Source organism: Hemitrygon akajei, chromosome 23 (genome assembly GCF_048418815.1).
Source record: "Hemitrygon akajei chromosome 23, sHemAka1.3, whole genome shotgun sequence".
Taxonomy (NCBI): domain Eukaryota; kingdom Metazoa; phylum Chordata; class Chondrichthyes; order Myliobatiformes; family Dasyatidae; genus Hemitrygon; species Hemitrygon akajei.
In genome coordinates this window covers 14916980-14934575 of record NC_133146.1, presented here as the reverse complement: position 1 = coordinate 14934575, position 17596 = coordinate 14916980, and the positions used below count along the sequence as shown (strand labels likewise).

At 45.2% G+C, this 17596-nt stretch overlaps 1 protein-coding gene across 9 annotated transcripts in view; it reads left to right on the top strand.

Moving 5' to 3' along the window:
- Nucleotides 1-17596, top strand: part of LOC140715181 (uncharacterized) — an 81459-nt gene that overhangs the window by 59132 nt on the left and 4731 nt on the right. For 8 of the 9 annotated variants that reach the window (XM_073027014.1, XM_073027009.1, XM_073027010.1 and 5 more), the window contains 7 exons: nt 4382-4632; nt 7737-7863; nt 7955-8061; nt 9222-9358; nt 9477-9559; nt 13955-14123; nt 15201-15286. In XM_073027014.1, coding sequence (XP_072883115.1) covers nt 4382-4632; nt 7737-7863; nt 7955-8061; nt 9222-9358; nt 9477-9559; nt 13955-14123; nt 15201-15286 — 960 coding nt within the window. Of the gene's footprint in view, nt 1-487; nt 685-4381; nt 4633-7736; nt 7864-7954; nt 8062-9221; nt 9359-9476; nt 9560-13954; nt 14124-15200; nt 15287-17596 lie in introns of those variants that run through there. The other variant, XM_073027016.1, reaches the window with a different exon arrangement.

Sequence of the window (17596 nt, the reverse complement as noted above, 5' to 3'; positions counted from 1 at the left end):
GATCTCAGCCCAAAACGTCAGCTGTACTCTTTTCCAGAGATGCTGCCTGGCCTGCTGAGCTCCTCCAGCATTTTGTGTGTGGTGCTCGGATTCCCAGCATCTGCAGATTTTTCTCTGGTCCATGAGCAGCGTGGGTGGGATCCTTTGTGATGCTACTGGCCCTTTTGCAGCAGCTTTCTGTATATATGTCCTCGACGGCAGGTAGGCTGGTGCTGGTGATGCGTTGGGCAGTTTTGAAAACCCTTTGCAGATGGGTTCCTGTTCGCTGCGGTGCAGTTTCCGTACCAGGCAGCGATCCAGATTGTCAGGATGCTCTCTACTGACGGTCTGTAGAATGACATGAGCATCGATGTGCAAACTCCAGCTCTCCTCAGAAAGCAGAGTTTGATTCAGGGTCATGCAGAGACTGTGTTGTATTGTTCTATGGCAGGTGTGATGAACCTTTATAAAACTTTGTCTTGGCCACACTTGGGGTGCTGGGTCCACCTTTAGGGAGTAATAGTGCCAGGTGCCATGAATGTGCTGCCAGGGATGGTAGTGGAGGCAAATACAAGGCATTTAAGAGACTTAGATAGGCAGATGAATATATGGAGAATGGAGGGACATGGACCTTGTATAGGGAGGAGGGATTTGTTTACTTCAATGTCACAACACTGTGTGCTGAAGGACCTCTTCTTGAGTCAAGTAAGTTTACTGTCGTTTAACTCTCGACATGTCTACTGTCAAATGAGACGTTTCTCCAGACTAAGGTGTAAAGCACTGTAGTACTCATAACACACAACATATGAAAGTATGGATAAAATCTACAGATGAATTATGCATAAATTAAATATTGTAAGGTACAGAACAGATTAACGGGTGACATTTTGAATGCATTGCTGCAGGGAGTTCAGAAGCCTCATGACTCGAGGAAAGGAAGTTTCCTATCCTGCCTGCTCTTGTCTTTATGCATCGGAGTTTCCTGCCTGATGATAGAAAGTCAAAGAGGATGCTGGGTGGATGGGTGGGATCCTTAATAATACGAAGGACCCTGCATATTTAGTGCTCCTGATAAATATTCCCGATGATCCTCTCAGCCGTTCTCACAGTGCTTTGTAGGGACTTCCGTTCAATGCTTGGCTGCTCCCGTACAATAGTCTGTTGTATTGTTCCTGTGCTATACTGTTCTATGCTCAGAACCAGAATACAATTTATTATATGACATAAAATCTGTTGTTTGCAACAGCATTAGAGTGAAAAGACATAAATTGGTATAAAATACATAAATAAATAAATATTGCCAAAAAAAAGGTACTGTTCATGGAGAAAGAAGGTGGAGAAAAGATTTACCAAAACTTACATTATTGGCTAAGTGCGTTAGGAGCAACCAGAGGTTATTGGAAAATCCCGAATGAAATTGTCTAAGGTATATTCCTGTGTTCCCTCTGTATTCCTGAGGGACTTGGTGGAAGAGCAGTTGAAGTGGGTGACTTCTCCATGCTTGTTTAATCTTGTAATACCTTAGGGTCTGGGTGAAGGGACATTGTACAGTGAAGGAGGTAGCTGTGCCATTGAGTGTAAGTTTCTCCTGTGGAGGTACAATAGGTTGAAACCATATCTCTGGCATCTACCTGCAGAGATTGTGGGGGATGTATCATGGAGAATATTCTGATAGGTTGTGTTCCTGCCTGGCGAAAAAGCTGCAGACGGTTATAAACTAAGGCAGCTCCATCGTCGACATTAGCCATCCCACCATTAGCCATCTTCAAAAGGCGATGTTTTAATAAGGTGGGATCTATCATGAAGGAGCCTCACTATCTGCGACATGCCCTTTTCTCATTACTGCCATCAGGGAGGTGGTACAGGAGCCTGAAGACCTACACTCAATGTTCTTCCCCTCCACCATCAGAGTTCTGAATGGTCTGTTAACTCACGAACACTACCTCACTATTTTGCTCTCATTTTCCACATGTTTTTGTATCGTGTATTGTACTGTACTGACTCATAGAAACCGACCCTCCCTTTGGTCCATCTAGTCTTTGCAGAACCATTAATTTGCCTGGTCCCATCAACTTGTATCTAGTCCACAGCATTCCATGCTCCTTTCATCCGTGTACCTATCCAAATCTCCCCCACATCATCACTTCCACTGGCAGCTCGTTCCACACTCTCAGCACCCTCTGAGTGCAGGAGTTCCTCTTAAACATTTCACCTTTCACCCTTAACTCATGACCTCTAGTTGTATTCTCATCCAGCCGCAGTGATAGAGGGTGGAGGAGCGAAACCTTATATTCTACCTGGGTCGCTTCCAACCCCATGGCATGGATATCGATTTCTCCTTACAGTAAAAATAATATTCTCTCCCCCCTCCCCACTTCTTCTGTTCCCTACTCTGGCCTCTGTCTCTTCTCACCTGCCTATCATCTACCCTCCCGCACCCCCCGGATCACCTCCTCCTCTTCCTCTTACGGTCCACTCTCATGTCCTATTAGATTCCTTCCCATCCAGCCTTTTATGTTGCCTACCCACCTGGTTTCACCTATCACCACCCACTTATCCTCCTTCCCCTCCCCACCTTTTTATTCTGGTTTCTTCCTCCTGCCTTTCCAATCTTGAAGAAGGGTCTCAGCCTGAAACGTCGACTGTTTATTCATTTCCATAGATGCTGTCTGATCTGAGTTCCTCCAGTGTTTTGTATGTGTTGTCTCATTGGAAGATGCCTGCTTGCATTTAACTTGTCTCTCATAAATTTTGTATACCGCTATCAAATCCACCCTCGTTCTTTTTTCTAGAGAATAAAGTCCAAAACTATCCAACCTTTCCCTATAACTCAGGTCCTCCAGCCCTGGCAACATCCTTATAAATTTTCTCTGCACTCTTTCAATTTTACTTGCATCTTTCCTGTAGGTAGGTGACCAAAACTGCACTCAATACTCCAAATTAGGCCTCACCAATGCCTTATTCAATTTAAACATAACATTCCATCTCCTGTACCTAATACATTTCTTTTGTATCGTCTACCTGTAGTTCTGTATTCCCACATCCCTCTGTTCTATTGCAACCCTAAGTGCCCTACTGCTCACTGTATAAGATCTACCCTGGCTGGTACTCCTAAAGTGAAACTCTTCACACTTGTCTGCATTAAATTTCATCTGCCTTGTTTCAGCCTATTTTCCCAGCTAGTCCAGGTCCTGCTACAAGCTTTGATAGTCTACCTCACTGTCCGCTACATCTCCATTCGTGGTGTCACCCACAAATTTACTGATCCAGTTAATCACATTATCATCCAGTTTGCTGATGTAGATGATAAACAACAATGCACTCAGCACCAATTCCTGTGGCACACTAATAGGGGCCTGCAGTCAGAGAGGTAACACTCTCGGGCTTCTTCCATGAAGTCAATATTTAATGCAATTTACTACCTCATGTTATATTTTTAATCACCACTTCAGGTGCAAACTCTCCCTTCTCTACATATCCCACCTTCCCTGGAAGAGAGCTCAACGATCCTAAAATCTGAAGCCCTCCCTCTTGCATCATCTTCTTAGCAACGCGTTAAAATGTACGATCTTCCTATTTTTGACCTCATTAGCATATGGTATGGGTAGCAATCCTGAGATCACAACCCTGGAGATCCTGCATTTTAACTTGGCACCTAACTCCCTGAACTTGCTTTGCAGAACCTTGTCACCCATTCTACCCAAGTCATTGGTATCAACATGGACTCACCATCCCACTTAAGAATGCTGCGGACTCAATCTGAAATGTCCCTGACCCTGCCACCCGCAGAATCTCCTTTCTGCTCCCCAGTCAAAGAATCCCCTATCACTACAGCTCGCATCTTCTCTCTCTCTCCTCCCCCCCCCCCCCACCCCCACCTTCTGAGCCACAGAGCCAGATTCGGTGCCAGGGACCTGACAGCTGCTAGATCATCCCCCCCCCCCTCCCCACTCCCCCATAGTATCCAAAGTGGCTACGCTTTCTGTTTAACCACTTTCTCCCACCTGACTCATCCTGTGGCTCCCTCCTGACTCCCAACCTGTACCTTGGGTGTAACTACCTCCCTGTATGCCCTGTTTATCATCCCCTCAGCCTCCCGAATGGTCCAGAGCTCATCCGGTTCCAGCTCCAGCTCTTTAACATGGTCTGTTGGAAGCTGCAGCTGGATGTCCTTCTTGCAGGCGAAGTTGTCAGGGATACTGGAGGTCCCCCTACCTTGCCACATCCTGCAGTATTCTGCCTGGCATCCTCACTGCTCTTAAAGTGGAAAAAGAAAGAAAGAAAACTAATTTAAAAAATTGCCTCTCATCACGAGAGACAAAGCCTTGACTCCCCACTCCAAAACAACAAATTTTACAACATGTGTGAACCTGATTCTGATTCTCTTTCTCACTGCCCACAGAGAGCTGGGACCTACTGGAAACGGCGCAGGTACTGAGTGAAATCGCCACGCCTCTCTTGCTGGAGAACAACCAGTTGGAAGCTGCTGGGCCGACTGAGGGGTCTGACCCTCAGGTCTTGGTCTTGTCAACGGTGCAGCAGGAAGATTCAGAGCTCCAGGTGCCTGAGGAGATGATCCTGGAGCTCCCCAATGGCATCAAAATGTACGGAAAGGACCTTGCGGTCATCACTGAGCTCCTACATCCCTCCCAGGTACAGTGGAAGCTAGGGCTGTCATTATGTCATTGTTGCCTAATAATGTGTTATCTACTGACAGGAGATTTAAAAAATGCTGGAAATCCGGAGCAAATCAGACAAAATGCTGGAGGAAATGAATAATCAGTTGACATTTTGGGCGGAGATCCTTCATCAGGACTGAGAAGAGTCCTGGCCCGAAGCATCAACTATTTATTAATTTCTGTAGGTGCTGCCTGACTCTCCTCTCATCATGATGTCCGCTCCCAATTCACATTGATAATTCAAAAAGAGATTATAACCATATAACAATTACAGCAAGGAAACAGTCCGTGCCGAACGCTTACTCTCACCTAGTCCCACCGACCTGCACTCAGCCCATAATCCTCCATTCCTTTCCTGTCCATATACCTATCCAATTTTTTTTGAAATGACAATATTGAATCTGCCTCTACCACTCTACTACTGGAAGCTCGTTCCACACAGCTACCACTCTCTGAGTAAAGAAGTTCCCCCTTGTGTACCCCTAAACTTTTGCCCCCTAACTCTCAACTCATGTCCTCTTGTTTGAATCTCCAAATTTGGCCTCACCAATGCCTTGTACAATTTTAACATTACATCCCAACTCCTATACTCAATGCTCTGATTTATAAAAGCCAGCATATCAAAAGCTTTCTTCACCACCCTATCCACATGAGATTCCACCTTCAGGGAACTATGCACCATTATTCCTAGATCATTCTGTTCTACGGCATTCCTCAATGCCTTACCATTTACCATGTATGTCCTATTTTGATTAGTCCTACCAAAATGTAGCACTTTACACTTATCAGCATTAAAATCCATCTGCCATCGTTCAGCCCACTCTTCTAACTGGCCTAAATCTCTCTGCAAGCTTTGAAAACCTACTTCATTATCCACAACGCCACCTATCTTAGTATCATCTGCATACTTACTAATCCAATTTACCACCCCATCATCCAGATCATTAATGTATACGACAAACAACATGGGACCCAGTACAGATCCCTGAGGCACACCACTAGTCACTAGATTAAAAACATTAGCTTTATTTGTCACATGTACATAGGGAAATGCATTGTTTCCGTCAATGACCAACACAGTCTGAGGATGTGCTGGGGCAGCCCACAAGTGTTGCCACGCTTCTAGTGCTAATATAGCATCCCCACAACTTATTAACCTTAAACCGTATGCCTTTGGAATGTGGGAGGAAACCGGAGCACCAGGAGGAATCCTGCCCAGTCATGGGGAAAAGATACAAACCCCTTACAGACAGTGGCAGGGTTAGAACGCCAATCAGTCATCACTTGCACTGTATTTCGTTACATCTATAATGATAATGAGAGTCATTGATCGTGCGGACAGTCAAAGGCTTTTTCCCCAGGGCTGAAAAGGCTAGCACAAGAGAGCACAGTTTTAAGGTGGTTGGAAGTAGGTACAGAGGAGATGTCAAGAGTAAGAGTGGTGAGTGTGTGGAATGGGCTGCCGCCGGCGGTGGTGGAGGCAGAAACAATAGGGTCTTTTAATAGACTCCTGGATAGGTATATGGAGCTTAGAAAAATAGGGGGCTATGAGTTCTAAGTTAAGGACATGTTCTGCACAGCTTTGTGGGCCGAAGGGCCTGTATTGTGCTGTAGTTTTTCTATGTTTCTATGTTACCATGTTGCCTTGGATGTCCCTGAATGTCTCAAGTGTATTTGCTAGTAAGCTAAAAATGAAGGTTGGAAAGAACTAATTGCAGATCACTAAGTTAGAGAGGTGGGTTTTAGACAGGAGGAAGTAACGAGGCAGGTTTAGGGGGATCTTATAAAGTGTTATGTTGGGATGTGGTGGGGCCAGAATCTGGGATATAGAGCGTATAAACCAACCCTGTGCATCTCCTTTGGACTTTTCCCTCTCTCATCTCCCACCTTAAATCACGTCTTCTTAAGACATTTTGACACTGGGAAAAAATTCTGACTGTCCGCTGCATCTATACCTCACATAATTTTCCAAACCTGTCAGGTCTTCCCTCCGTCTTTGCTGCTTTGGAGAAAACAACCCTGGTTTGTCCAGAGTCCTTTAGAGCAGAGGCCTCCTAATCCAGGTAGCATCCTGGTAAATCTCCTCTGCGCCCTCTCCAAAACCTCCACATTCTTCCTGTAATCGAGCGATTAGGGATGAATGCGATGCTCCAGAAGCAGCCTAACTAGAGTTTTATGAAGCTTCCTGACGCTTGAACTCAGTGTTTAACTAATAAATGTGAGCATGCAGTTAGCATCTTTAGAAGGATGTTGGAATTTCTGCCCAGGCACTGACTGCTGACCAGCGGATGTGAGGATGGATTGTTCCTAAGATGACCAGGATCAAACTGAAGCTTCATTATCACCTCCTGCTTACTCAAAGTCCAAGTCAAAGTTGATGTTATTGTGGCATGCACAAGCACAGGTGCAATGAAAAACTTGCTCTGCAGCAGCATCACAGGCACTAGTGTCATATAAGCACATTCAACAGGAAAACGTACACAATTTTTACAAAAAAAAACAATTAGAACTAAAAGAGTCTATGTTAGTACATGGTGGTCATAGTGTTAAAGTAGTGATTAGAATAGCGAAAAGTACAGTAGACGCCCTTCAGCCCACAATGTGCTGACCTTTTAAATAATCCAAGATCAGTCTAACTCTTCCCTCCCAAATAGTCCTCCATTCCTTTTTACATCCATGTGCCCATCTAAGAGTCTCTTGATGTGTCTGGCTCTATCACCAACCTCTTGTTCTTCCTGTACATGCTGAATGTCCGAAGTTTTCTTAATCCTACTTCCCAAGGGTTTCTCATGCCCCCTTCTAACTCTCCAAAGTCTATTTTAAGCTCCTTCCTATCCACATTGGTACTCTCGAGCCCTGTCTGATCATTGCTTCCTAAACCGTAAGTATGTTTCTTCCTTCCTCTTAACTAAATGTTCCAACTCTTTTGTCACCCATGGTTCCTTCACCCTGTCTTTTTCCTGCCTCAGTCTGTCTAACCAGACCCCATGCAAGTGCTCCCTAAATATTTTATGTCGTGCATTTGCCTGAGTATATTCATTCCCAATTTATGCTCCTGAGTTCTTCGACCCCTTCCAGGTCCTGCTGCAGACTGGCACTCGGAAGTTGACCCTGGCCACAGCTGATGCGCTGCTCTCAACAGGGTCCCTCATCTTCACCATGTCCGAGGAAACGAGCCCAGAGGAGCCTATGGTAAAGCAGCCAGGTGAGTGTGCCTGGTGACCGTCGCTACTGGCGTCCGGCTGAGCCTGCAGACTTCCTCAGCCATGATTCCCAGAATGTTTCTCTTTAAACAGGTCCGGAAGCGGAAGGGAAGTTGTACAGATGCTACCTCTGCAATTTGACCTTCAATCGTCGTGGCAACTACGTCCGACACAAGAAGATCCACATGGTTAACACTGAGGTTGGTAGATTTTCACACCAGAACTGCATCTGTCCTGTAAGCTAAAACATAGCACCATCCAGTACAGGAAAGGCCCTTCGACCACCAGTTCGTGCTGACCATGATCCCGAATTAAGCTAATCCTTTGTGCCTGCACGTGGTTCATATCCCTCCATTGCTTGCGTATCTTTGTGACTGTCTAAGAGGCTCTTGAACACCCTGTATTGTATCTGACAACCCATTTCAGGCACCCACCATTCTGTTTTAAAAAAAAATTCCCCACACGTCTCCTTTAAACTTCTCCCCCCTTTCCCCTTAAAGCAATGTTCTCTGGTACTTTACATTTCAACGGGAAAGAGACGCTAACTGTCTACTCTATCAATGGCATTCATAATCTTAGCGACCTCTAGCAAGTCTCCGGAGCTATCAGTGTTCCAGAGAAAACAACATACATTTGTCTAACTGTTAGTTATACTGTAACTCATTCCTTCTAATCCATTCGGCATCCTGGTAAACCTTTTCTACATGCTGTCCATAGCCTCTGGTGTGGGTGGGGGGGTGTGTGTGTGTTTAGAATTTCAGCATCTGCAGAATCTCTTGTGTTCTCTGAACTCTTTTGATCTTACTGATACCTTTCCACATACACTTCTATCAAGCCACTCACATCCCCTTCACTCCAAAGAGAAAAGAAAATTTCTATGACAAGAGGTACTCACCTTCCTTGCCCTACCACTAATGACCTCTTCTCATTGCCTCTAAACACTCCCCCTTTGGGCCTTTTCATCCTCTCTTGATCTTTTCAACTCCAGTTGCTGGTGTAACATCAACTGCAATTCTTGAGTCCCCAAGCTTTATTTGCAACCCGAGGCCCAACCTTTTCACCCAGAGGGTGGTCTGTAAATGAAGCAAGCTGCCAGAGTAAGCGGTTGAGGCAACTTCCATAACCATTCTGGACAGGTACATGGATAGGAGAGGTTCAGATGGATATTGGCCAAATAAGGGCAAATGAGACTACTTGGATGAGACATCTTGGTTGGTGTGGAGCAGTTCTGTGCTGTATGACTCAAATTCTAATTGGGCCTTATACTTGGCACAGACATCATGGGCGAAGGGCCTGTTCCTATTGGTTCTGTTGAGTTCTAATGCTATCTCTCCTCCACTTCCCCAAATTCCCACTGCAGGATGATGCCAGGTACAAGTGCCCCCAGTGTGACCGGCAGTTCATTCAACACTGTGACCTGCGACGACACGCTCACATTCACAGTGGAACACAGCCCCACCGGTGTGACCTGTGCGGCAAGGCCTTCCTCAGGGCAAGGTAAGGGAGCGTTTCACGCCCGCCATTTGACTGGGAGTGATTTCACCTAGCCCCTCTTCCCACCTGCACACCCCCCAGCCGCTTCCTCCTGAAGTTGTCTTCTGTTCTGTCCTTCCAGCGACCTGGTGGTTCACAAGCGCTTTCACACCAAGGATCGGCCTTTCCAGTGCAGCCAGTGCCAGAAATCTTTCTTCCAGTCAGGTGAGTGAAGCAAGGGTCCTCAGATCAGGTCCCAACCTATAACTTGCCTTGGGATTTGGTATTCTATGTATAAACCCTCTGAACCCCTGGATTAGATCCCAACCTATAACTCACTCTGGGATCTGTTATTCTATATATAAACCTTTTGAACCCCTGGATTATATCCCAGCCTGTAACTCGCCCTGAGATCTGTTACTCTATATATAAACCCTCTGAACCCCTGGATTAGATCCCAGCCTGTAACTTGCTCCCAAGAATCTGTTATTCTATATATATATACCTCTGAACCCCTGGATTAGATCCCAACTTGTAACTTCCTCCCTGAGAACTGTTTATTTGGGACTGTGTGTTCTAAAGTTGTGAAACATTTCCATAAATGCAAATCTGTCAGCTGGAATCAAGCATGCATAATACAATCAGCACTTCAGTGTGACTCAGAGAATGCCCAGCTATTTTAATGTGAAGAATGCCAGCTATGTTAGTCACAAGCCTTGTTTCAGCCTTGACTTTAGCACTGTGACATGTGCTACTTGTAAACATCCCAGTGCTCAGTGTTAGCAGCATTGGAAATGCACCGACTAAGCTTCCAAACTCTGCTGGATGGGCAGAGCTTGTGGATTCCACACAATGTTTGCAACAGGTTTGGTGCGCCTCCTCGCCTGTTTGAAAACTCTTCTTGTTGGACATGTGTGCAGAATGTTGCTGGCAAAGGGCCAGTAACATCATGAAGGATCCCACTCACTCTGCTCATGGACTGTTTGTCCCACTCCCATCAGGGAGGAGGCTACATAACATCCAGACCAGTGACAAAGTGAGGTTCATTGTCATTTAACTACATACATGTACAGTACATAGAAACGAGATATTTCTTCGATCCAGGGTGTAAAGCACATAACACACAATAACTTATGAAGGTAAGGATACAACCTACAGCTGAATTACACATGTATAACAAACTAAAGTGCACTGATATTAAATGTTGTAAGGTACGAACAGAGACAGGTACGGAAGGGAACAGTGAGACTTCGAATACGATGCGGCTGGGAGTTCAGAAGCCTGGGGGAAGAAACCGTTCCCCATCCTGACCATTCTTGCTTTTATGCATCAGAGTCTCCTGCCTGATGATAGAAAGTCAAAGAGGATGCTAGATGGGTGGGTGGGATGTTTAATAAAACAGAGGGCCCTGTGTACACAGCGTCCCTGATAAATGTTCCCGATCAATGGTAGGGAGACCCCTATGATCCTTTCAGCTGTTCTCAGTCCTTTGTAGGGATATCAGGTCTGATGCTCGACTGCTCCCATACCAGATGGAGATGCAACTTGTCAGGATGCTCTCGGTGGTACTCCTGTAAAACACAGTTAAGATGGTGCGGGGGGTGGGGGGGGGGAGCCTTGCTTGCCTCAATCTTCTTAGGAAGTGGAGGCACTGCTGTGCCTTCTTCTTCAGGGAGATGACGTTAAGGGATCAGTTGAGATCATCTGTGATGTGAACTCCCAGGATTTTGGTGAACTTAACTCTGTATGGAGGAGCCATCTCTTCACAGAGGGGGATAGTTTGTCTGCACCTTCCTGAAGTCCACACTGATTTCCTTTGTCTTTTCAACGTTCAGGCTTAAGTTGCACTTCTCACACCAATCCACCACCCACTCCATTTTCTATATTTCATCTCGTCATCGTTCTTGATTAGGCCAGCCACTGTTGTGTCATCTGCAAACTTGATAACGCAGTTTGAGCTGGATCCTTTGACCCAGTCATGCGTCAGCAGTGTGAACAGCGGTGGGCTGAGCACACAGCCTTGGGGAGCGCCAGTGCTCAGCGTAATGGGATGAGAGATGTCACTGTGCACACAGATTAACTGTGGCCTTACTGTTAATAAGCCCAGTATCTAATTGCAGAGGGAGGTGTTGAGTGCCAGCAAGGAGGTTCCTGAGGTATGATGGTGTTGAACGTTGAACTGAAGTCTATAAGCAGACACAAAACAGTTACTTTCTCCAGGCAATAGGCTTGATCCACACCTCCACCCACTAACCCACCCCTCCAACCTTCACTACTTTATCATTACCTGCCAGTCACACTCCTGTCACTTCATGTCTATAAGCTGTCTTATGTATTTACATTTTATTGTTTTTCTTTTGTACTTCATTAGATCTGGAGTAACAATTAGTTTGTTCTCCTTTAAACTTGTGAACTGGAAACGACATTAAGCAATCTTGAATCGGCTGAGTTGCTGTCTGCTGACACTTGGTGATCACCATCCTTTCCTGTGTTTGAGGAAATAATGGGCACATGTGAGGATATTGACAGGATTGGAAAATATTAACATTGAGGGAAGATTGAAGCTGTCCATGGCATAGAGGACCCTGTGAGCCACTTTGAAGGTTTGATAGCACTGCGCTTTTACTCACTGGAGTTTAGAAGGATGAGTGAGATCTCATTGAAAGTGTTGAACGACCTAGACGGATGTGGAGAGAATGTTTCCATTGGTGGAGAGTCTAGGACCAGCGAGCACAGCCTCAGAAAAGAAAGATGTCACTTTAGAGCAGAGATGGGGAATTTATTTAGCAAGAGAGTAGTAAATCTGTGGAATTCATTGCCACAGAAGGCGGTAGGGGCCAAATCATTGGTTTATTTAAAGTAGAAGTTGATAGGTTCTTGATTAGCAAGAGCATCAAAGCTTATGGGAAGAAGCCAGCAGAATAGGGTTGAGGGAACGTAAATCAGTCATGATTGAATGGTGGAGCGGACTCAGTGGGCTGAACAGCATAACTCCGCTCCTATACTTTATGGTCTAAACTGAGGTGCAGCGAATCATGAGGGCTTGACAGTAAATAGAAATGACCTAATTGGATTGGTTTATTATTGTCACATGTACCGAGATACAATGAAAAGCTTTTGCGTGTCAGCCAGATAGATTATTCCTTACATAGTTACATTAAGGTAATAAACAAAATGTAAAACAGTGCTACTATCACAGAGTAAGTGCAGTGTAGGGAGACAAAAGTGCGAGGTCTACAATGGGTAGACTGAGAGATCAAAAGTTTTAGCATGTGAGAAGCCTGTTCAATAGTCTAAGTGAGATAGAGACTTGCTTCTAGGCTTTCATATTTTCTGCCTGAAGGGAGGCGTAGGAGGAAAGAGAATGATTACTCTTGTTGAGAGATCAAAACCCAGGGGTCATGGATTTAAAGCAACTGATAGGATTAGAAACTTTTATCTCTAGAGGGTGGTAGTGTTTGGAACTCAATGCCTGAAGGGGTAGGAGAATAAGGCACCCTCCCTGCAGTTGATCATGACTGGGATGTGGACTTGTGAACTACAAGGCTGCAGACCTAGTGTAGGAACTCTTGAAACTAGCAGTGAGTCTAACGGTGATCTCCAGTGTTGTCAAAGTTCCAAGATTGTCTTCCACCCCGAGAAAAAGGCAATTTTTGTTGTTCCAAGATCCCACAAACGCCTCGAGCGATCTCCCTGACAAAGCTTCAGTTTGTGTCTGGTCTTAACTTCTCCCTCACACCTCATGTGCATTATAGAACAGAGGGAATTATTGATTGTATGGTTTGCTGAAAGTGGCATCGCAGGTAGACAGAATTAGAATCCAATTTAATATCATTGTCCATTCAGAAATCTGATGGTGGAGGGGGTAAAGCTGTTCCTGAAGCATTGAGTGTGTCTCTTCAGGCGCCTGCACCACCTCCTTGATGGTAGCAGTGAGAAGAGGGCATGTCCTGGGTGATGGGGGGTCCTTAGTGATGGATGCGGCCTTTTTGAGGCATTTCCTTTTGAAGTTGTTCGTAATGCTGTGGAGGCCAGTACCTATGAGGGAGCTGGCTGAGTTTACGACTTTCTGCAGCTTTTTTCCAATCTGTCCATACCATACAGTGATGCAGCCAGTTAGAATGGTGTCCATGGTACATGGCAGAGAAAAAGGCATTTGGCCTGTTGGCCTGTAATCAGGGCATTGAGTGTAGTAGTTGGGAAGTGATGTCGCAGTTATACAAGATGAGTATTGTGTGCATTTTGGTCATACTGTTATGGGCAAGATATTATTGAACTGGGAAAAGTGCAGAACAGAGGACAGAATGATAGTGTAAGGGTTAGCATAATGCTATTTCTGTGCCTGTGACCCAGGGTCAATTCTGCTGCGGCTCCTGTGACTGTATGGGTTTCCTCCAGGTGCTCTGGTTTCTTCTTACATTCCAAAGACTACAGGTTAGTAGGTTAATTGGTTGGTGTGGGCATGTTGAGGTGGAAGGACCTGTTACTGTGTGTACTTCCTGGGAGACCTAAATAAATAAGTCTACCAGGATGTTGTCTGGATCTGAGTGCTGAGGAAAGGTTCAGGGCTTAACTCCCTGGAGCGTAGATGCTTAATCCAAGCAGAGGTTTACCACACAGGTGATCTAAGGCGACATGTGAGGAACATTCACATGACCAACTCTCGGATGCTGAGCTGTGGCCACTGTAAGAAGAAGTACACCAAGGAAGCAACACTGCTCCATCACATCCAGACCATGCACCAGGACATCTTGCTACGGACCCTGAAGGAACAGGGGCAACACAGCAGGTATGTTCTAAAATAATGGGGGCAAATCAGATTCAGATTTAGATTTATTTATCATATGTACATTGAAGCATACAGTGAAGTGCTTTATTTGCTCTCCGACACACAGAGTAGTGTGACCACACATAGTGCTCGGCGAAACACAACACAACAAAACAAGCCCCTTTTCTGTCTCCCACACACACACAGGTGGACTGCCTTCCACTCCAAGACAGGCTTCCAGGTGTCAGCCATCGCGCTACAACTTCCAAACTTCTGATCAACTTTCAGTCTTTGGTTTCAGCCCTCAACTGCAGGCTTGCACTGCAACTGACCGGCCCTCGTGCCTCCTCATCCATTCCATTAACTTTACTTAATGGAACACTGCCTCAAGAGCAGCGTTATTGAAGAATCCCACCATTCAAGCTATGCTCTCTTCTTGCAATTGCCATTGTGCAGGAGCCTTGGGTCCAACGTCAGGTTTAGGAACAGTTTTGGGTTTAGGCCCTACAGACATCAGGCTCCTGAACCAGTGTGGATAATTTTACTCACTGCAACTCTGAACTGATTCCACAACCAACAGACTCACATTCAAGGACTCTTTACAATACTTGTACTTAGTATTAAGTTTTTTTTAATTTCCAGTTTGTCTTTTGTGTATTGGTTGTCTATGCAGATTTTTAAGAAAAATTCTGTTGTATTTTTTTCTTGTAAATACCTGCAAAAATGAATCTCAGGTTAGGATATAGTAACATACCCTTTCTTACTTTGAACTGTACAGTGACCAGATCACAAAGATCTGGATGTGTGATCATCCTGCAGTATAATCTCTTATGTTAAGGATGGGATATTGAGAACTCTGTTCTTTGGGAGTACATGCTCACAAAAAGTTGTTTAATGTCTCAGGCGTGGTCCCTCTGACACTACAGCTTGATGTGTTGGTCTCCATTTTATGCTGAGGTAGAGCCCAAACCCACCGTCTGATGCAGAGGGGTGAAGTCCCCCTAGAGAGTGTTAGGTCAGAAAATAATAAAATGTAAAGTTGCTTTATCGTACTTCCTACTGCTGTTTGACATGTGTGCCTATTGTTCTTAATTGCAGTGAGGTAATGGTGTCAAAGGTTGGGAGTGGAACCGAGGAGGAAGGGTGCTTGGATACCTTCGTGGAGACGGGTTCTGTAGCTCCAGGTATGGAATGTGGTGGATCTGCAGGCTTCTTAATGCTTGGGCTTGCTGGGTTGATAGGCTTGTCTGGGCAAGCGTGAGTATGATAATTGGGTTCAAGATCTCTGGATAAGATGAGAAAGAAACAGAATTTGTCCATTTCATCATGGCTGATTTATTATCCCTCTCAACCCCATTCTGCCTTCTTCCTGTCACCTTTGATGTCCTCATTAGTCAAGAACTTGCCAACCTCCACATTAAATATACCCAATGACTTGGCCTCCACAGCTGTCTGTGGTAATGAATTTCACAGATTCACTACCCTCTGGTTAAATAAATTTCTCCTCTGTCCAAACATTGAGGTTGTGTCCTCTGGTCCTAGATCCTCCCACTATCCTCTCCACACCCACTCCTTCAATAATCAATAGACAATAGGTGCAGAAGTAGACCATACGGCCCTTCGAGCCTGCACCGCCATTTTGAGATCATGGCTGATCAATTACTATCAATACCCGGTTCCTGCCTTGTCCCCATATCCCTTGATTCCCCTATCCATAAGATACCTATCTAGCTCCTTCTTCAAAGCATCCAGAGAATTGGCCTCCACTACCTTCCGAGGCAGTGCATTCCAGACCCCCACAACTCTCTGGGAGAAGAAGTTTTTCCTTAACTCTGTCCTAAATGACCTACCCCTCATTCTCAAACCATGCCCTCTGGTACTGGACTCTCCCCGCATCTGGAACATACTTCCTGCCTCTATCTTGTCCAATCCCTTAATAATCTTATATGTTTCAATCAGATCCCTTCTCAATCTCCTTAATTCCAGCGTGTACAAGCCCAGTTTCTCTAACCTCTCTGCGTAAGACAGTCCAGACATCCCAGGAATTAACCTCGTGAATCTACGCTGCACTTCCTCTACAGCCAGGATGTCCTTCCTTAACCCTGGAGACCAAAACTGTACACAGTACTCCAGGTGTGGTCTCACCAGGGCTCTGTACAAATGCAAGAGGATTTCCTTGCTCTTGTACTCAATTCCCTTTGTAATAAAGGCCAACATTCCATTAGCCTTCTTCACTGCCTGCTGCACTTGCTCATTCACCTTCAGTGACTGATGAACAAGGACTCCGAGATCTCTTTGTATTTCTCCCTTACCCAACTCTACACCGTTCAGATAATAATCTGCCTTCCTGTTCTTATTCCCAAAGTGGATAACCTCACACTTATTCACATTAAACGCCATCTGCCAAGTATCTGCCCACTCACCCAGCCTATCCAAGTCACCCTGAATTCTCCTAACATCCTCATCACATGTCACACTGCCAGCCAGCTTAGTATCATCAGCAAATTTGCTGATGTTATTTTCTATGCCTTCATCCAAATCGTTAACGTAAATGGTAAACAGCTGTGGTCCCAATACCGAGCCCTGTGGCACCCCACTAGTCACCACCTGCCATTCCGAGAAACACCCATTCACCGCTACCCTTTGCCTTCTATCTGCCAACCAGTTTTCTATCCATGTCAATGCCTTCCCTCCGATGCCCTGAGCTTTGATTTTACCCACCAATCTTCTATGTGGGACCTTATCAAATGCCTTCTGAAAATCGAGGTACACTACATCCACTGGATCTCCCCCGTCTAACTTCCTGGTTACATCCTCGAAAAACTCCAACAGATTAGTCAAGCATGATTTACCCTTGGTAAATCCATGCTGGCTCGGCCCAATCCTATCACTGCTATCTAGATATGCCACTATTTCATCCTTAATAATGGACTCTAGCATCTTTCCCACCACCGATGTCAGGCTGATACGTCGATAGTTCTGTTTTCTCCTTCCCTCCTTTCTTTCTTAAAAAGTGGGATAACATTAGCCATTCTCCAATCCTCAGGAACTGATCCTGAATCTAAGGAACATTGGAAAATGATTACCAATGCATCCGCAATTTCCAGGGCCACCTCCTTTAGTACCCTAGGGTGCAGACCATCTGGACCTGGGGATTTGTCAGCCTTCAGTCCCATCAGTCTTCTCATCACCGTTTCCTTCCGAATGTCAATCTGTTTCATTTCCTCTGTTACCCTATGTCCTTGGCCCATCCATACATCTGGGAGATTGCTCGAGTCTTCCATAGTGAAAACAGATCTAAAGGACTCATTAAATTCTTCTGCCATTTCTCTGTTTCCCATAACAATTTCACCCAATTCATTCTTCAAGGGCCCAACATTGTTCTTAACTATCTTCTTTCTCTTCACATACCTAAAAAAGCTTTTGCTATCTTCCTTTATATTCCTGGCTAGCTTGTGTTCGTACCTCATTTTTTCTCCCCGTATTGTCTTTTT